Below are 22,078 nucleotides of genomic sequence, written 5' to 3' on the forward strand. Positions count from 1 at the left end.
GAGCAGACTAATATGTTTCAGGTTTTGCTACAATAATTTCCTCAAAGCTTGTATAGGTATAAGACTGTATAGAGAGAAAATACATTGTAGTTTGTATTCTTACTCAGCTTGTCTACAGGTTTTTTGAAGGAAAGTGGGAACAGCAGATGCAATATTACATATGTATCACTAAATATAACTTGAAGAGCCCATACAGATGTATCATTTTTCTCCATATCTTTACTATTGTCCTCTATATTTATAAGTATCATACATGGAAGTGAGAGGCTTATATCCATAAAAGCTTTAACCCTAACCCTAACCCTAACCCTATTTAGTATTAATTAATTTTGTTACTCTTTGTTATTTTCTCTGTTAAGAACTGAGGGTGACTAGTTGTAAGGTAAATAAACTCTGTTACAACAGCGATGAGTGCATTGTTGGAAATGCTGAAAGATCAGATTTGGAACAGGTAATGATTGAGAAAATATCTATGTGATTTTTTAAGAACTGAAATACTCACCCATACCTACATCTACACACACACTATATACAGTATATGGTGTAATTAGTGCTAAAGGTGATAATTAGGATTTAATATAGAGGTATGTCCTGGATTCAAGAAAATCTTAAATCCAGAAGCAAATCAGATTCATTTGAAAAAATGTGGACATATTTAGATCAAATCAGGGTTTCTCCTATGTAAACAATGTGAACCTCTCCCAGCAGATAAATAAAACAGACATTTAGAGGACCAGGGCTGTTCATTGAATATATGGTGAATATAATTATGGAGATAAAGTGAAGGTGGCACTTGCAGCAGTGGTGGGTTCCGGATTCTGTTCCAACCAGTACGGTTGGAACAGCCCCGGCGTCACCCACATGGACGTGTGTGATGCGCACATGCATCGTACTTGCCTGCAACGCTTCTGCAAGCCTCTACGACACTCCAGCTGCTCACCGGAGCATGGCGCAAATGCCATACGTGCCATGCACGTGCATGAAAGTGCCAAAGGCTTAAAGGACAGGTAAGGAGCTCGGGCGGGTAGGTGTTCCCTCTGCAGCACAGTACCGGAACAGTATCTGGTACTCCGGGCAGGTTCCAGTATGCCCGTACCGGGGCGTACTGCCTTCAACCCACCACTGACTTGCAGCCTCACCAACACTACTCGGTGGTGCAGTGGTTAGAGTGTAGTACTGCAGGCAGTTCAAATCTCACCAGGCTCAAGGTTGACTCAAGCCTTTCATCCTTCCGAGGTGGGTAAAATGAGGACCCAGATTTTTGGAACAATAGACTAACTCTGTAAGCCACTTAGAAAGGGCTGGAAAGCACTGTGAAGTGGTATATAAGTTTAAGTGCTATTGCTACTGTCTTCTTCCAGCTTCCACACTTTCAGAAGGGGTCTTAAAAGGGAATGAAAAGGGAACATTCACTTGACTTCAAGTACAATAATCAATTTAACAAGAACTGACTCTAAACCAAATATCAGAATGGGCATTTAATCTGAATCCTATATTGCATCAATTGCCTAAAAAGAAAATGTTTCAATTTTACTTTAGAGGAAGCAAAGCTACAGTGTTGATTCTTGTTTTACATTTCAGCTGCAGAGGGTTGCATGGCCTCAAGAGAACCATAAGGGATTCTATAAGTGAAGGCCTCTGTATCTCAAACATTCACATTAGCAAGGAAGAAATCCAGAGAAACATAGTGTCATGGCATTGTTGTCCATGGAGAAAAAACATGGATCATGTTGTTCTAGAAAACTGGCTTCCACTATTCTTCAGGCACAAATCAAAACTTTATGGAGGGAAATACATCTATTCAACAGCACTAAATCCCGAGCATTGATCCTATTCTCTGAGTTACCAAATCAAAGTACAAATGAGATTAGTCCTCTGAATAGTAAGCTCAGATTTCTTGTGAAATAGCTGTCCTTGGAATATTTTTCCATTACTTACTCAATCCTGATTCGGGTCTGAAAAATTCCATGATTAAAAAGTAGCTTTGAAGTAACTGTGTTTTAGACCTCAGAAGGTGGCTCTGCTACATAATTGGCACCTCCATGTTCACATGTCACTAAATACCCTTACAGTAACTTAGAATCAGCTTTGTATAGGGCCGTGATGGCAAACCTATGGCACGCATGCCAGAGGTGGCACGCAGAGCCCTCTTTGTGGGCACATGCACCATAGTCAGCTACTCTTCTGGTTTTTGCCGCACCAACCAGATGGTCTTTGTGGGCATGGGGGTGCTGGAAAATGCCCCCCAAAACAGGCTGTTTTCTGGGCCATTTTTGGCCCCAAAACAACCTGAAAAACAGCCTGAAAACAGCCCAAAAAAGAGCCAAAAATGGCCTGTTCTTTGGCTGTTTTTTGGTGCTCCAGCACCCGCGAAGACTAGCTGGCCGGTGCACATTCACGTGCATTCTGGTTTGGGCACTTGGTGTCGAAAAGGTTCGCCATCACTGGTATAGGGCATAATGATACTGCCTAACTTATGGGCCATTGTGACCAAAGCACTAATGGCTAAATATTAAGATCATATGTGATATCAGAATTCTTTGAGAAATAGCCATGAACAATAGCTTACAATTCATATATTCAGTATAGCCAACCAGTTTAAAATGTTTTAGGATTCTAAAAGGTAAGAAAAACTCTTTAAATCATCTGACATTCTTAATGGCATATATCAGAGAAGGAATTCTTTGGAGAACAGCGGTTTACATATGCTTGCAGCTTGTTCAATGTTAATTAAATGAATTTAATTAATATATTTAAATGAATTAAAGACTATATAAAGCAAGAAACCTAAGATGATAATAATTCTGCAGCTTTCATAATAATTTGAAAGGAATTATTTAACAACTAGGTCCAGAGAAAAGGAACTAACAAAACACTTGGCTAAGTCCAAAACTGATTTAAACAATACATGATTATTATTAAGCAGCATGATTAGAACATCTTTTTTCACATTCTGTTTATGAAATTGTTTGTAATGTGACAATTTTAGAGATAATGATAAAACATCAAATGCATATTTACAATATTTCAACAGACCAGAATATGCACTCATTTTTACCATGGAGAAGGAAAGCATGCAAAATTCACTGTAATGAACACCAAATTGCTTTGAAAATAATACCTGAGCTGAATATTGAGCTATTAGAAGTACATTCACCAGATACACCCTAGAAATTTATTTCAAGTTAAAATAAAACCTAGATGCCCATACCTATTTTTAAACATGGTAACAAAAGGTGATATATATTTAGCACAATGGCTCAGTGGTTCAAGCCGCTGAGCTTCGCAGCTGGAAAGCTGACAGCTTGGGTTTGAGACCCAAGCGCTGTCCTGCCCTAGCAGTTAGAAAGCCTGCAAATTTGAGTAGGTTAATAGGTATTCCTTGGGTGAGAAGGTAATGGCATTCGGTGGCATAAAATCAAGCTGGCCTCATGACCATGGAAAATGTCTTCGGACAACACTGACTCCCTCAGCCAAGAAACGAAGATGAGCACCACCATTAGAGTTGGACATGACTAGACAGGGCAAGCTTTGCCAGTATTGTGTAATGTGGTGTTATATGTGTGGTAAATGGTATTCATCTAATACAAATATTGCTGTTGTGCACATAGATGTAGAAACACATATTTAGTTTGTTCTAGTAGTTAAGAGATCAGGCCAGAAACCAGCAGATTCTGAGTACCAGTTCCCCATTAGATATGAAAGCCAACTGGGTGACTTTGGTCCACTCTCTCTCAGCTGAGTTGTTGTGGGAAAATAGAAGGGAAAAGGACCTTGAGTTACTTCTAAAAATAATAAAGGTGGCAGATTAGATAGATGAGGGATGAGAGGGGGGCAGGCAGATGATAGATGATAGCTCACATTGTTAGAAAAAGTACAAACTCTAGTAGATTTCTCAACCACTTAAACCTGTTGGAATGAAGTGGCAATATCATGGACAAGTAAGTCAAGATTTGGCAACAGTAGTTGTCTGTTTCTCAGTTTGTATTGTTTTCCTATGTGGCTACAATACCATTTTCAGTGTAAATGAAACCTTTAAATAGATTTTTGTTTCTTTTCTTCATCTCCTTTAATCTTTTTTTTTTATTTTCAGAGCAGTAAGAATAAAATGTTTCATTATATTCTAAACAAATGCTATAAGCTTTCCTTCCTTCCTTCCTTCCTTCCTTCCTTCCTTCCTTCCTTCCTTCCTTCCTTCATTCATTCATTCATTCATTCATTCTTGTCAGCATTAGAAAATCCTGGGTTTTATCTGAAGAATCTGTTGTAGTATTTTCCCTTTACTTACTGTTATCATCTTGAGACACATTGTGTTCAATGATAAGTGACACAAACTGTCAGAAATTGACAAAAAGGCAATTAGTAAACTAGTAGATTTTTTGCAGCTGTGCATGAAATCTTGAGCCTCTTTTCACCCTTTGGCGGCTTATTTTTGCTAAATGAACATGACACCACCTGGGAGAAAAATCAAATTAAAATAAGCTTTTAAGGTGTTTCCCTCTAAATTATACTAAATTATGGTTCATACTGTAATTCTGATTGGCTGTCATTATTGTAATATTTTTGTATAGATCACAGCATGAAACAAACACATTTTATATCCATTTTAAATGGAAAGAATAAGATGAACCATAAACATTTGGATATATCTTTATCACCCCCCAAAGAAAAATCCAAGATCTATTAGCTAAACATAAAGGCAGAAAATGTTATTTGGAAAGGCAGCCGAGATGTGTCAGTAAAGACAGTATGGTGAATGAAGAGGAATTATGAGACTTGCAAATAAACATCTTCAGATGAGTTGGTTCCCCAGGCTTTACACCCCTCCTAAAGGATGCGGTGGTGAGACCCCTCCTGAAGAAACCGTCTCTGGACCCAGCCATTTTGAGCAACTATCGTCCAGTCTCCAACCTTCCCTTTGTAGGGAAGGTTGTTGAGAAAGTGGTGGTCTCGCAACTCCGACGGTCCTTGGATGAAGCCGATTATCTAGACTCTTTTCAGTCGGGTTTCAGGCCTGGTTACAGCACGGAAACTGCTTTGGTCGCACTGATCGATGATCTCTGGCGGGCCAGGAATAGGGGTCACCCCTCTATCCTTGTACTTCTTGACCTCTCAGCGGCCTTCGATACCATCGACCATGGTATCCTTCTGCGACGGTTGCGAGAGGTGGGGGTGGGAGGCACCATTTTGCGGTGGTTCTCCTCCTACCTCTCGGACAGGTCGCAGTCGGTGTTGGTCGGAGGGCAGAGATCGACCCAAAGGCCCCTCAAGTATGGGGTGCTGCAGGGTTCGGTCCTGTCCCCCCTCCTATTTAACATCTACATGAAGCCGCTGGGTGAGATCATACGCCGGCACGGGATTAAGTATCACCAATATGCAGACGATACACAGCTGTATTTGTCTGCCCCGTGCCAACTCAGCGAAGCAGTAGAAGTGATGTACCAGTGCCTGGAGGCTGTTAGAGTCTGGATGGGAGCAAACAAGTTGGCACTCAATCCAGACAAGACTGAGTGGCTTCTGATGTTCCCTCCCAAAGATTGTCTAACTGTTCCATCTTTCAGGCTGGGGGGAGAAATTATATGCCCCTCAGAGAGGGTTCGCAATTTGGGAGTCCTCCTGGACCCACAGCTGACTCTAGAACACCATCTGTCAGCTGTGACCAGAGGGACCTTTGCCCAGGTCCGCCTGGTGCACCAATTGCGACCCTACCTGGATCAGGAAGCCCTTCAGACAGTCACTCACGCCCTTGTGACCTCAAGACTGGATTATTGTAATGCGCTCTACATGGGGCTGCCCTTGAAGAGTGTTCGAAGACTCCAATTAGTCCAGAATGCAGCCGCACGAGCGATTGTGGATGCACCAAGGTACACCCAGGTTACACCTATCCTCCGCGAGCTGCACTGGCTACCTATTAGTCTCTGAATCCGCTTCAAGGTGCTGGTTGCTACCTATAAAGCCCTACAGGGCATCGGACCTGGGTACCTGAGAGACTGCCTCCTGCTGATTACCTCTCTCAGACCAATTAGATCACACAGGTTAGGTCTCCTCCGGATTCCATCTGTCAGCCAATGTCGGCTGGTGACTCCCCGGGGGAGAGCCTTCTCTGTTGCAGCTCCAGCCCTCTGGAACGAGCTCCCTGTTGAGATCCGGACCCTTACTACCCTCCCGGCCTTCCACAAAACCACCAAGTCCTGGCTGTTCCAGCAGGCTGGGGGGAGCTGAGAAGCATCTACCTCCACGGAAATTGTGAATGTTGGTTTTGTTTTTAATATGTTGTCTTTGTCTCGTTCCCCCCTTTCCCTTGTCTTTTGTGAGCCGCCCGGAGTCTTCCGGGAGTGGGTGGCATACAAGACAAATAAATAAATAAATAAATAAATAAATAAATAAATAAATAAATAAATAAATAAATAAACAAACAAACAAACAAACAAACAATTGTAGATCAGGTCATACCTCAATATGCAGAGAGTCTTCAACTCTCACTTAGTGAATGTTCAAATTCATGACAGACTTCCCCAAGGTACTTATAACCTAGTTCCAATGGTCACGGGGAGGTAGTACTCTCCTGCAGTCATGTGACCACATTTTATGACATTTTTTGCTGAAAACTGGCATTTACTTTTGGTTTGAAGCAAAATTGGACCACAGCAAACAATTGGCTTGCTTAATGACTGCACCACATCAAAGATCATGTGGGTGGCTCACTTTACGACATCATAACATGATTCTAATGCGTAGGCTCCATTTTGGTTGTAAGTTGAGAATTACCTGTATCTTATTTAAATTATTTTTTCCAGAGTCATAAATTGTTTCATACTAGTAGTGTTTCCTAAGTTTCTTTTTATTTGCATCCATATTTAACGGAATAATAGAATTAGAAGGGACCTTGGAGGTCTTATAGTCCAACATTCTGCTCAAACAGGAAACCCTGCACCATTTCATATGTAACCCATTTCATATTTGTGATAGTGATTCTGATTTTTGTTGTTAGTAAAAATTACTGCAAATCCCATGGAGATATACCAATCTGTTTTATTTATCATTATTCTAGAAAGGTAATAAAATATTTCTTGAATTATGTTTACTTGGATCTGGTGGATTGTATAATATTGATTTGTTATTATTAATAGTCCCTACTTTTGGAAGTGGCTCTGCATCCCATACTTGAGACCCTATTCTTACTGAGGCCAATCTCTTTCCTATATACTATTTTTTATCACAGATGGAAATTCACACCCTACATGTAGATAATTTCACTTAAGCAAGCACATTTACTGAGAAATATATTTTAAAAGGAAATTTAAATTCATCTAATTATTGTAACTCTCCATCACCTTTTGCTGAGAATGTGATGCTTTGAAGAGAATTCAGATCATCAAAGCTGTTTTCTGCTGCAATATTGATATTAAGCACTTTATACCTTACCTTCAAATCAGGGTGGCTATTAACAGTTAGAGAAGACAGTAATGAGAAAAATAGATGGAAAATCTGACTCATTGAACACAAAGCCATATGCGGTAAAACAAATAATTATTACACTTGATCAGTTTAATAATTATAGGACTGAAAATAAAAACACTAAATGGAAGCTCATATGTCCTGCCCAACTAATCCTCAGCCCTGGAAGACTTTTCCAATCATCTTATGTACTTTGGAATAGCATATGCTTACTTCTCAAAAATGAAAGAAAGGCAATCAATAAGCAAAGAGAGGCATACTTGTTTATTGCTCTTTTCAGTTCCAAAAAGTAAGACCTAGCATTGAAAAACGTTTGTGGCGTGTCTGGTCTCCCATGAAACCATTTAAGCCCCAATAGTCATACTACTAATGCCAAAATGTCTGCAGTGCACCTGATGTGCAACACAGCAGCAGGACCAACCAAAGCACTGTGTACATTGCACTAATTCGCTTGGAGTTACAGCTCAATCCAAACATCTTTTGCCAGTTTTGAAACAGAACATTAATTAATAAAATTGGAAGCAAAGGGTTTCAAAGGTCTTCCAACAGCACTCACTAACAAGTATCACAAAGGCATCAACTGCAAACTACAAAGCCTCTCTTGTAGCCTTCACGCTCCATGTGGGCTCAGAACAGCAGCTGATCAAATATACACCTGCCCTGCCTTTCATTCTTTCTTCTTTTCCATTTTTTTCTTTTCTCTTTCCTCGTTTCTTTTTCTTTTTGCAAAGAAGAAAATTACATTTTATTAAAATGCTCGGTTTCTCCTATTTGCTTTAATAGAAAAGAAGGGGACCCATTAATTGAAAAGAAGGGGACCCTGAAAAGGTTGGTAGGTTGAGGTAAAACTCACTGAGCAATTTTGTTTCTTCCAAAGTTCTCAAAATGGGGAAAAGTACATTTTATGACAAACAAAAATGCATTTATTTTCCCACCAGGCAAAACATTAAGTAATTTATAATATAATTTAACCCTTATGGGAGTACAGGCATTCATTCATTCAGTTCTAACATTTTCTAACAACAGGGCAGTGTTATTATAAGATAAGTGTTCTTTAGTCAAAAGGTTTTTTTAAAAAATAAAATCCAGAAAATGCTACAAGAGCTCACTGATGGTTTTTCCAAGGTTTTTCTCCCACGCTTGCACCTTTTCCATCCCTACCGCACCATCAGGAAATAATCACTTTTATCTCTCATATATTCTAGAACCATTCTCTAGTATTTTGTCTATTTGTGAAGCTAATATGAGATCCCTTGAATGCAGAAAGGGAAATTAATGACAACTATTTGGGCTGCATAAAATTTTGCATAATTTAACAAACAAGAGAGAGAAGATTCTAATATTGTGGGTATGGGCAGAACTTTTACAATAGCAAAGGTTTTGTCTATTGGAAACAACTTAGAAATTCTTCTTGAAGGAAGACATATTCTTAAAAATCTGATGTTAATCAATGACCTAGACAAATTCCTGCCTTCCCAAGGAGTTTTCTGCCATCTCTAACAGCTGAAAAGATCTGCGGAATGACAGGATGCTATAATATATAAGAGCTGGGGGTATATAAAAGCCAGGGTGGCATGATGGTTAGAGAGCAGTACTGTAGACTACTTTAGCTGACTGCAGACTACCTCCAATTGGGCAGCTCAAATCTCACCAGGCTCATGGTTGACTCAGCTTTCCATTCTTCCAAGGTGGGTAAAATGAGGACCCAGATTGTTGGGGGCAATATGCTGACTCTGCAAATCACTTAAGAGACGGCTGTAAAAGCAATATGAAGTGGTATATAAGTCTAAGTGCTATTGCTATTGCTATGTTAACCCCATATAGTGCTCCTAAACATGCAAAATATGATTATTTTACAAATGGCACAGGATTCTCAAAATATTATTCCCTTTAGAGCTCCCCTTCTTTGTTAGGATACATCCTTGAGTTTTGATGCAGATACTACCCAGATAATGGTGATAATAGGAAGGTGCTAATATTCACAGCTAGAAGTGTTCACTTCTTGATTGCTTTTGCTGAGGAGGAGGGAGAAAACAGACTCAAAATAGTTCAGGTCTACTGTTTAACACAGCCAGGGTATAGTGATTTTATGGATCCTAAGGAGAACCATTCATTCTGGGCCATTAAAAGACTCCCTGAGAATCTTGCTTTCATAACATAGTTCTCGCTCCCTCCTTCTATGTTCGTAGGGGGATGGTATCTGCAGGCAATTGATGAACTGTCTCTGAAGCTCTGTGGGTGATGTATGATTTCAGAAGAAAAGTGCTTCTGGCATGCACAGTAGATATAAAATGTCCTTGTTGTTGTTTGGGTCCCCCCCTCCCCACAGTAGAGAAATGCAGCATGTGTGGAGAAAGATCTGAATTTCCAGGGGGGAAAAAAGAAATGATTGTTCACTTTCTTCTTCATTAGTAAATGATGCAATTGTTTTATAGTATTAATAACCAGCTTGTCAGACACAAATAGTAATGCACTTAGATTTTTTTGTTATTTTTAATACACAAAGTTAATCATATTTTTCATCCAATATGCTATATAGCAGAGTGATCCTAATAAGAGTAGGTCTGCCAGGACTCAGGGCATTTTATGTTCTTTTATCCTCTTGTATTGAATCACTGAAGACTGCAGAATGAGACAATATTTTGCAATCTTGGCAATTTAAAGATGGGTGATATAGACTTCAGCTTTTGGTTAAAATCCAAGAATTCTAGGAATTCAAGTCCTACACATCTTAAAATTGCCAAGTTTGATGCAAACTGGAATAGAGGAAGAAGACAGTGTACTATTATTGCAAGTTACAAAATGACCCTGATCTGACTTATCACATCAGAAGTCATATCATGATTACTTTTAGTTTGAGAAGTACAGACTGAGCTAAATCTGGGCTGTTTGGTTGTTCTCTCCAGTTCGGGTGAACCAGTAGCAGCGGCTGCAGGAGGCTCCACCCACCCGCCCTGATGTAATGCACAAGCACTGCACATACGCTCACATTTGTGAAGTGATAACGAAGAAAAGTGAATCCCACTGCCACAGCTACTTTAGAACTACTTCAGCCCTTCATAGTCCTTATCCACTTACCTGCCTTCCTTTGTTTTTCTACATTTTTAACATTTTAGCTGAATTCATTCACTTTCATTGTTTCCAAGAGATTCTTTAGATCTTGAACACATCCAGTGAATGCATATTGCCATTGCTATTACTGAGCATAAATTCATTTGAAGACTGAAAAATCTTACATCTCAGTATAATACCTGTCCAAACATTCGAATAAACATGGGACTGTGATGGCTGGCTGAAAAGATACAGAACCAAAACTTCTCTGTATTTTCATTATATTTACTTTCTCAACCTATGTAAGACTTCAACATTGCTTTCACCTCTTGTACAGATAAATATATAGGCTTTGTTGTTCCATTGTAACTTTAGTCCAAAGTTCACTGGACTTAGAGCTTGTGCTATTAAGTGCTGTTAGCCCAACAAACATACTCCTGTAGATTCCATTTGTGTACAATGGCTGAAGAGAACTGAAATTGCTTCCAACATTTGCTACTGAGATGTGAATTATTAGTCACTTCAACAACAACAATAACAAAATATGCTAGAAGTGTTCTGAGCTTTTAATGGAATTGGTGGCACTTGACATGATGGATTTGTTAGCATTCTCCTTGATTTGTCTTTTTCAATACAAAAGTGTTATAAAAATGGCATTTTTGTTACATTATTATCATTCAGGCAGAATGTTGGGCAGTAAGATGGGAACAATAATTTGCAGGAGGAATCTCTCTCTCTCTCTCTCTCTCTCTCTCTCTCTCTCTCTCTCTCTCTCTCTCTCATTAAAGAAAATACAACTGTGTCAGGGGTGGTATTGACTTTCCTTCCCTACAGGTTTGCAAATGTGAGCACATGTGCAAGGCCTTCTGCGCATGCATTTTTGGCAAAAAAAAGGCCTAAATAGAATGTTGTAGAGCCAGGGTGAATGGTCTGGACCACCTGTGATTTCCACTACCAGTTCAGGAGAACCAGTTTGAACTAGTAGAATACCACCTCTGAACTGTGTACATTTCAGTGCCAGGTCCAGGTCTTTGTAAGTCTTTGGGGCCAGATGTTTCAGGATCCACTTCCACATCTGCGCTTATTGATTTATCCTCTCCTTTTCAGGGCCCAATTCATACAAGTGCTCAGCAAGTGAAAACAAAACATGAAACAAACTCTGCCTAAGAGAACACAAAGAAAATACATATATAATCAGTGACAAAGTTGAAAGCCACAATGGTTCAACCTCTTTCATCAGGAAAATCTAGAGGTTTGTCTTCCCACTGAAAAGTTAATATCTTATTGATATTATATTGATGTATTTATTGATAAGTCAAATGTAGAATCTACTCACCCACAAAAATTCTGAGCCAGAATTAGAAACAATTCAAAACAATTGCAAGAAGAAAATGATAAGAGGGCTTACAATACCAAACATATTAATAGCATTCCTAGCAACAACATATATTTCCTAACATAATGCCTGGGGGAAAGTCAAGTCTTCAAGGCCCATTTAGAGGATGACAGGTTTGTTGTTGTTGTTGTTAGTTGTGAAGTCATGTTTGACCCTTCATGAACCCATGGACAGCGTTCCTCCAAGCCCTCCTGTCCTCTACTATCCTCTGGAGTCCATTTAAGCTCACTCCTACTGCTTCGGTGACTCCATCCAGCCACATTATTCTCTGTCGTCCCCTTCTTCTTTGGCCATCAATCATTTCCAGCATCAGGCTCTTCTCCAGTGAGTCCTTCCTTCTCATTAGGTGGCCAAAATATTTGAATTTCATCTTCAGGATCTGGGCTTCTAAAGAGCCGTCAGGGTTGATCTGCATTACAGGTTTGGGGAAACTGAAATCTTCATGGGGATACAATTTCAGGGGATAGGTCCCACAATAGAGAAGGGATGCTGTCAGCCTCTGCTTTGCTGCTACTTCAGCTGCCATTGAAACGGGGAGGGCGGGGCATGGTATTTGGGAGGGGACTACTAATTGTGCTGGAGGAAGATTCTGGAGTTCTGCTGCCTGTCTTACTGCACATGTGGAGGAGGATTCCCGCCAAGGCCAACGGCACCGACATTCCATCTTGGTGATGCCTTTTGAAGTTATCTCGCACCTGACACTTGGGAGAATTATGATTGGACTGTGACTGGGATGCCAAGGGGTGGGGAATGGGTTATTCTATATATCATTTGCTTTCGCGCCTAAATAATCAGTCTTCGCTTTGCTACGCTTCTGTTCATTTATAATTAGTAAAAGTACACTTGATTTCTATCAATGAAGTCTTGTAGTTTTCTTTCCTGATTATCCAATGAAGGAGTGCTGACAGATGCTGGATCCCATCAAATGTACTTGGAGCATGCTTCCTGCGTCCAATATTACTGGATGGGCAGAAACTATGGCAGAAATGTCCCTCAGATAACCAGACCTTAAACTTGACGTGCAATATTTCCATAAAGCAAGAAAAACAAGTGGTTAATGCAAACCTTAGAAATTTTTTTTAAAATAAATTATTAATTTATTTATGGGTAAATGTGTAAAGAATTATTATGGTGACAGAATAAGTGAGGGGTTTGGGAACATGAATGTGCAAGTACTTTAATATGCAGACAGTGCTATTTTGACAACTGAGAACCCAAATGATTTTCAGTGAATGTTAAGATAGTATGGTACACTGTGTGGAGCAGTGACATGCGATGAGGTTGATACCTGGTGAGGCTCAGCAGGGCAGCGGTCGGCCTCGGCGTGGGGGGGAATTTGCATCGCGGGAGCAACCAAGCACCCGGGTCTGCAGCAAAGGCGCTTGGTGGCTCCTGCGATGCAAAGTGCCCCGCTGCCCCCCCCCCCGCTGTCCCGGCCTGCGCTGGGGGAAGGCTGAGTGAAAAACAGAGCAAAGCTTCTCTGCGGCCTCCCGGCGCTGCCCAGAGGCTCTTGCAGGAGCACGTGTCAGCGGCCGGCAGCCTGGAGCGGCCCGGCTCTGAGACAAGGGAACACTTAAAGTAGCCGCTGCCGCTGCCGCCACCACCGCCCCGCCAGTCGAAGGAGGGGTGGCGGCAGCGGCTGCTTTAAGTGCTCCCTTGTCTCACAGCCGGGGCCGCTCCAGGCCGCCGGCCGCTGACACGTGGTCCTGCAAGAGCCTCTGGGCAGCGCCGGGAGGCCGCAGAGAAGCTTCGCTCCGTTTTTCACTCAGCCTTCCCCCAGAGGCGATCCGGGACTTCCAGCGGCGGAGCCTGGAGAAGCAGGCCGGGGCAGCGGGTGGCAGCATCGGGGATGGTGGGGCACTTTGCATTGCGGGAGCCGCCAAGCGCCCAGGTCTGCAGCAAAGAGGCAGCCTCCTCCTTCTCGCCCACTCCTCTCTCCTCTGAAGCACGCCCCGCCCAATGTAAGCGTGCTCAAGAAGACACGATTGGCTGCTTCCAAATCAGGAGGCGGGAGAATTAGTGCCTCTTTTCCATCTGAACTTCTTTGCCTTTTAACTCTTTATTAACTTTTAGAAGGCGAAAAATTCCTTATGGAAAAGAGGCCCCGAGTTCTCTCGCCTCCTGCTTTGGTTAACACTAAGCAGACACCAAGCCACTGTGAGCTGGAATCTGGTAGCAACTATCTTGGCTTTAATTATTTTAAAAAAAATATTTAAATTTATTTCTTTTTCCTGAGGAGACTGGTGAGGCTCCGCCTCCCTTGCCTCTAGTGACTGCACGTCCCTGGTGTGGAGTATGGTCTGCAAATTAATATATCAAAGATCAAGTTAGTTATATTGGTCACAGAACTTTGAGTGAACAATTACAAGTGTTAACTAAATGATAGGAATTATAGCAAATAGATAAAATGTTTTTAAAACACTTACTAAATATGAGAATAGCAATAGTAATAGCAGTTAGACTTCTATACCGCTTCATAGGGCTTTCAGCCCTCTCTAAGCGGTTTACAGAGACAACAATCTGGGTCCTCATTTTACCCACCTCGGAAGAATGGAAGGCTGAGTCAACCTTGAGCTGGTGAGATTTGCACAGCCGAACTGCAGAACTGCAGTCAGCTGAAGTAGCCTGCAGTGCTGCATTTAACCACTGCGCCACCTCGGCTCTAGAAAATATGTTAAAATATGTGCAAAAGCTGAACAAAGTGGGTAGGATGGATCTTACAATGATTAAATATCTCTTGCAAAATAAAAGGTAGAAGAATGTATTTTTGCCCAATTATTATACAGAAGGAAAAATGGTCATGACAGGAAAACCCTAAAGTAAATAGAGTGAGGAGCAAATAGTGATTTTAGACTATGTACAGATGTGAGTGACCTTTATAGAATAAATATAGTGAATCAATTTGGTCTTATAGAGAGAATGAATGAGGCTCAAATACAAAAACACATAATTGAAGGAGATGACTTATTGTATTTGAAAGCAGTGCTTAAAATTAGGATCATAAATACAATGAAAAATGGGCAACGATAGAGCAGTGATATTTATATTTATTTATTATTGATAACCTGACTATTATTTTTACAAATAACTCTGGGCACTGAACATATCCAACGCTTTGTTTTTTCTCCTTTATTCCTCACAGTAGCAACAATCCTGTGAGGTGAATTGGGCCAAGAGAGATTGAGAGTGGCTTTGATGGCTAAGGTGAGAGGTAACTCAGTCTCTCATTTTCTAACCTGATGCCATAACTGCTAGACCAAACTAGCATGACTCAATCAAGAAAAAAGCAAGCGAGGAATTTGTTTGACTTCCCAAGAACTAGGTGTCTTTTTGGGGGGTGGGTGGGTGGAGCGGGTATTAATAGAGAATTCATTGAAAGGGAAGGTAAGTGTGGCAAGAAAATCAATATTTGTTTCTTAATCCCCTAATTAAGCCATTCTTTGGATTCCAATCCTTAGGAATCTATTATAAAAACCATTTGCTTATAATGATCAAAAACAAATTATCCCCAAAGTTCTTTGAGATTGACAATGAAACCATTTAATCGTTCTTGGTTCTTTTGTGATTTAATGAATAAAGAAGAAAAGGAAAAAAATGAATGTGCTGTATTAAAAGGCCTTCGGGTAACCTGTGATAAAAGAAAACAGAGTGCATTGATACACTTGTATCATTATGTTGAATGCTCAGAGGAATTGAAAAATGCCACAAGGATATAATGGAATGATATGCTTTGTTCCAAGATTTCTTTTTTAACGGCTTATATTAAATAAGTTTAGAGTTAATTCTGGTCCAGCATCTGTAATTCATAAAATAAACAAAGAAACAAAATAAAGTGACATTCTTTAGCATGTGTAACAATTATTTACATACTTTGGACATACCAAAATCAAAGACTAGCATGCTGGCTGAGGAATTCTGGGAGTTGAAGTTCATTCATCTTAAAGTCAGGGTACTTTTGACATATTAAAATCAAAGATTATTGTGCTGGCTAAAGAATTCTGAGAGTTGAAATTCTCACTTCTTAAAGTTGCTGAGGTCCAGAAACACTGGCCTAACCAAAGAACACTATACTAAAAATAAGAATAAATATCTCATTATAATAATTTTAGAACACACATTGCAATTTGTGTGCAAATAAATAGTGAACAATCCTGATTTTATCATCAATGGTGTAATGTAAGTTGATAGAATTCTATGCTTCTATAAGAGCTTCTAATTCCTCAGAATCATCTTCTAAATAAAAACACATATTAATTTAACTTTTACAGAATTTATCTCTAAAAAGTATTCAGGAAGGATTTCAATTATTGCCTTTAAGCACTGTTTTGACAATGACTATCTGCAACCCTCAAAGATGAGGGAATCGCCTTCACTGGAGTTGTTTAAACAGATGTTGGACATCTGTTGACATCTGTCAACGATAATAGTGATTCTTATGTTGGGCAAGGATTGGGTTGGAGAATTTCCAAGTTCCCTCTAGTACTATGAATTTATAATAACTGTAAATACTTAAAATGATTTTATGAGAAGAACATTTCAGCAAAAAAAGAAATAAGCTTTAGAATGGTCTGGTGTTGACCAGTGATTAATTTTGCTGAAAAATACAGTGTTTCACCAGGTGGACCATATTTTTGATTTCATATTGTGCTATGGAGGAAACTGAAACAGTCCTTTATAGATAGTGTGGGTGCTTGTTGTTCAATAGATATTAAATGCTGAATTTTGAACACTGCAACACCTTTCTGACACGTATAATCTTGACAGAAACTCAGACAGAAGTAAGAAGTAAGTGTTGCTTAATTTTCTACCGTCTAGCTTCTTACCCTTTGACTTTAAAATTATGCTGCTACTGATACATCCTACTATATGGATACCATGCATGTCTCCTCTCTCTGCCATCTTTACAAGAGCTTTCCATCATGTAATAAAACAGTTCAACTGCTATGAACCATCAAAAATGAAAACATTTTTTCCTAACTAAAGTGAGGCGGTCAATCTCAAAGGTGCTTTTTCAAGCTTCAAGAAGCAAACTTCTTGGATGAGAAGTGAAAGGTCTTCAAAGAAAAACCAGAAAGTCCAGTTGCCACTTGTAAAAGTACTTTTGGGACATTCATCACCTGGATGACTGAGACTCTCCATAGACATTGAGGTCAATCTTTCCAATCATCTGTCTTTATAACTAAAATAAACTTGCCTTTCATGATGGCTTTACAAGTTAAAGTAAATACATCCTTGAGCCAAACTTTGTGGATGGATTGTGGATCTGTCTACCTGATAAGATATAATGGTATTGTGCTATTGGGAGAACCATTATAGAGGCATCTCCATCAAATGATCTGAGAAGGCATCCAAGGCATCTCCATCAAATGATCTGAGAAGCTATAACTGTTAAATATCTGTCTGAATATAATTCTTTCCAGCCACAATTTTATTTTAATAGTTATGGATGTTCAACATCTGCCTATCTCAGAACTTCACTGGAGGCCAATTATTGCTATTATTATTGAATACACAGAATGAATAACAAGAGGCAAAGCTGTACTGTGGAAAGTAGCATGACATTCAGTACTTCAGTATAGCCTGTTTCTTTGCTTTTAATTTTCCATGAGCGAAAAGTTAAAAATACAAGGATGGATCTGATCTCAATTTGTGCTTTAAATAAGTAGATTTTATCAACATTTAATGGACTATTATTCACAGTTAAGTAAATACATTATTCCTCTGAAGCGAAGGAAAAAATGGTATTATTTTTCAGCGTTGCATTTAATACTAGAACTTTAGTTGTCAAGGTGCTCTTTCAACCTTCTTTCAGAAATGAGGATCCTCTTATCAGCAAGAATTCATTCCACTACAAAGGTCTAGCAATTGATCCTCCATCCAAGTGGCTAAGTCATTCCGATGTTCCGCCAGCCATGCAGCAGCTGCTTATAGATAAGTGAATCCCACAAGCCGCCCAGCAGAATATCTAAAAAGACACACAAGCCATGTCGTATTGGCTAGCAGGCAGGCAGATACATTTCTAAATTGACAATTAAAGGAAAGAAGAAAAAAGATTCTTGGCACATACAGAATTTCTAAGGATTAACCATAAGAATCAAACTGAAGACAAGAAGAGTTTATTCGTGCTGGAAGACAAAATAGCAGGCATTCTGGTTTACAGAGTTGAAACACAATGGGGGAACTTTTCACGGCTGAGGGCCACACTTAATTTTTTTTTTTGAGAGGAAGCCAAGTCTGTGATGGATGACGTGATGATAGAAAGTAAATGTTGGATGTTTCATGTCACATTTAATGGCAGGAACAGAATTTTCATATTATTTTTAGGGTTGAGGATTTTTCCATTTAGTTTTCATTTATTAAACTGTAATAAACCTATTTTAGCATTTATGATAAACTAGCCGATACCCAGGTATTTATTTATAGTGGGGAAATGTCCAGACCAAGCATAATTTCTAATGTTGAATTTCTAATGTCCCTTCACCTTACCAGAGGGAGCCCCCTTGTGAAATACTGTGAAGCCATTGCTATGGCAACTCCACTATGCTATACAGTAGAAGTCATTTTACGGCAGTACAGTAGAAGCCATTTTAAAGCACAACAGGCTGTATCTTAACAGAACACGCACCCCAAGGGGTTTAGGGGTGCCTTACCTTCTCAGTATTGTTTTCAGAGAGTAAGTCATCTGTGTACCAAGCTTGGTTCCTAGCTGAAGGAGCCAGCATTATCCGAAGATGCTTCCATACATATGACCATGGAAGTAGTGGAGACTCATGGAACATTGTTACTTTCCCATAAAAGTTGTACTTGTTTATCTATTTGCATTTACATGCTTTCAAACTGCTAGTTTGGCAGGAGATGGGGCAACAATGGGAGCTCACTTTGTTATACAGTAGTTGAGCCTCCCCTTGAGAACATTCTTCCTACAGAGGTTTGGAGGGCACCAACCATTTTGGTTTTTTGGAAAAACCTGAAGACTGGTTATTTGTCTGGGACTAAGATCTTGAGCATGTGAAGGGTCTTGTTTCCTGAATTCCCCAAAAGCCAGCACTGGTATCAGCAAGACTCTTGGACAACAAAAAACAAACACATATACTGTACCTACCCTAACATTAACCTTACATCTTTGCAAATGTGCATTCAAATATATTAATTCTAATTCTCACTGGACTAGTCGCATGATGGCAAACCTTTGGCATGCGTGTCACAGGTGGCATGCGGAGCCATTTGTTAGGGCATGCAAGGCGTTGCCCTGTGAGCTCCATCATGCATACACGCGCTGGCCAGCTGACTTTGGCCTTCTTTTGAGGTCATTTTTCACCCTCCAGAGGCTTCCATGAACCCTCAGGAACGCGAAAAACTGGCCATTTGGGCAAACTGATAGTTCTAGCTGCAGTTTAGCAATACAAATCTCACCTGCTCAAGGTTGACTCAGCTTTCCATCCTTCCCAGGTAGGTAAAATGAGGACTCAGATTGTTGGGGGGCAATATGCTGACTCTGTAAATTGCTTAGAGAGGGCTGTAAAAGCACTATGAAACCAGTATATAAGTCTAAGTGCTATTGCTATGATATTTGTCAGTGAATGCCATGAATTCCTAAATAAAAAGGGGTTTCTCCTCACGAGTAGGTTGTTGAGTGGGGCTCGTGAAGGGTGGCTCAGAACAATTTTATGAGGATGCATTCAGTTAAAACCTGGAATGTAAGCAGCATGGATCAAGGAAAGTTTTAAATTATTAAATGAAAAGAAAGCATATTAAGTGGGATGTTTTTGGAAAAAGTAGACCGGTTAGTTTAATTCTGATAATTACTTCATATATTTGGGCATGAGGCTACATGATAGAATGAAAAGTCAACAATACCCCCCAAAAGCTTTGCTAAATATGTTTTCAGCTATAATGCAATAAATGACAATATCATATTGTTAAAAATTAGTAGATATTATTCTACTTAAAGGTAATCATGAATGATAGCTAATGGAGGCAATGAAAGTAAAATAAGTTTGCAGGCTACACTGAAATAATTTTCAAATATAATAATAGGATAATATTTGAAATAATGTTATTCCAGAATCAACTCCACTAGGAAGTGTGGTTTGATGGGCAATCTGCAAGCATTAGAAAATGTATTCAGCAGAAAGACAAGGACAAAGAAATTATAGGACAATTTCTGGAAGAGCTCTGGCTTACTGGTAATGAAAAGTCAAGATGACAAACACTAAAATTAATCCTAGATATTATAAATCTAATAAATCCAAACTGCGGTCATGGTGACTGCAACAGTTTTCCAACATGTTCGGAACACCCCTATTTTTAGAAATGGACCATTCCAGTTGCAAATAGCTTTTGTTTTCCCACCAATAAGAATGTATGCAGCATCATGCTTGTGTCAGTTATTTGGTGTTTTCTGTAGCTGTATTTGAATTTGAATTTTGGTCATTTTGACTGCAGATCTTTGTTAACATATTTTTTTTATAATGTCGGGGCAATTTTTTTCCACCAAAAAGAGTGTGATTTGGTGGCCCAAACTTACACAGAAACTGTTCTAAAATGGTATGGAGAAGCAGAAGGTGATCTGAGTGAAGTGGAATCAGATTGTTAAGGAAATTTTGGAATGGATAATGAGGAACCCACCATCAGCAGCGATTTTGACATTAGCAATGATGAAGCTCCCAATGAAATTGATGACCAGGTACAATCTATGTTGTGCAATAATGTATATGGCAAGAAAAAATTCAAATTGTCTTCTGCACCTTTTGGAAGCAATATATTCAGAACAGAGTCACAATATTATTGTGCAATTACCTGCACCCCTAGCCAGCAGTTAGAAATCTCGGAAATTCACCTACTCTTCTAGAGATTTGGAAATTGTTATTTTTGAAAGAAATTATTAGCACCATCATTCAGTGAACCAATGTAGAAATTAGAGAAGAAAGATTGGAGTTCAAGGATGAAGAAACAAAAAGTAACCTGTACGATGTGGATTTATAAACATCAATACCTTTTTTTGCTTTACTGCTCTATACATCAATTTTTAGATCTAACCATGAAAACACTGAATGTCTTTTTGGTACAGAGGTCATTATGTCTGTAACAGCATAGCTGAAATAGTATGTCCGTGGTTAAGGGTTAAAACAATTAAATCCTGGTTAAAGCAAACAAAAAAAGGGGGGGCAACTATTCAATTTGACTTCACAAAACCTTATCTTCAAGAAAAAAAATTCTGAACAAAGAATAATAACATACCTCTAAAAAGAAAAGGGTCAATTCTTGGGTACATTATCATTAAATTCTTATCAAGCATATCTCATTAACTTATCAAGCTTATCTCATTTTATGACATTAGAATTTCAAAAATATTTAAAAGCTTTTTTCCCCACTGTGTTCTGTACTTACCAGTTGGGACAGCTGGATCCATTGTTGGTTTCTCCCAGGTATTAATCTGCTCCCAAGTAAATCCATTTGTCCCTAGTGCCACACTATAACCACAGTTACTGTAATGTTCATCAAACGAACAACCACCTAAGGAGAAAAGAAATGAATAAACACTTCTGTCATAATTACTTCTATATCATCATGCTACTCCATTTAAATCACTGCCTGTTATAAAAACCCTACAAAGTAAAAATGAAATGAATTTCTACTGCATTAAATTCATGCAGTTGCCTTAAGCAAATGTAGCAAAGATTTCTAGATTTTTAATGTATATTTAGAAAATACAGAGTTGCTTTTTAAAAATTTAATATTTTTGTTCCTTAGATTACTTTTTAAGCCACAGTGTTAAATCTTTACAGTCCAAAGAGTGGTGTCATATGCCAAGCATTAACCTGAAGATTTGTGTTCATGTCTCAGTTAACTGTCCTCGAGGCATTGTGCAGTAAAACCTAATGTTCACAAAAGATCCTGCACAGTGGAAAGAGACAGCTTCATCTTTGGATAAGCAGCACATTAAAGTTTGACATTCTTCCACCACTTTCATTTTAGTTTGTAAATGTAAAGAATGTTAACAATTATGAAGGTTCCCGGTGTATCTTTCTGTGGTAAATTCTCATTTCTTTGCTGGCTTCTGGTTGGCATCTAGTTGGCCATTACTAGATATAAGACCAGGTAGTATTTTTTTTATCCAATCCTATTTTGCACAGTGACCAAGCAATCTTATGGAATAAACCTGTAAGATCT

General features: G+C 39.2%; 1 protein-coding gene across 1 annotated transcript in view; it reads right to left on the reverse strand.

The window, feature by feature from the left end:
• Window positions 1-21,744, reverse strand: part of PTPRT (protein tyrosine phosphatase receptor type T) — a 437,694-nt gene extending 415,950 nt beyond the window's left edge. The window contains exons 1-2 of the mRNA XM_032218597.1: window positions 21,692-21,744; window positions 21,296-21,465 (exon numbers count right to left, since the gene is read on the reverse strand). Coding sequence (XP_032074488.1) covers window positions 21,296-21,465; window positions 21,692-21,744 — 223 coding nt within the window. The remainder of the gene's footprint in view (window positions 1-21,295; window positions 21,466-21,691) is intronic.
• Between the last annotated feature and the right edge of the window lie 334 nt (window positions 21,745-22,078).

Source organism: Thamnophis elegans, chromosome 5 (genome assembly GCF_009769535.1).
Source record: "Thamnophis elegans isolate rThaEle1 chromosome 5, rThaEle1.pri, whole genome shotgun sequence".
NCBI lineage: Eukaryota > Metazoa > Chordata > Lepidosauria > Squamata > Colubridae > Thamnophis > Thamnophis elegans.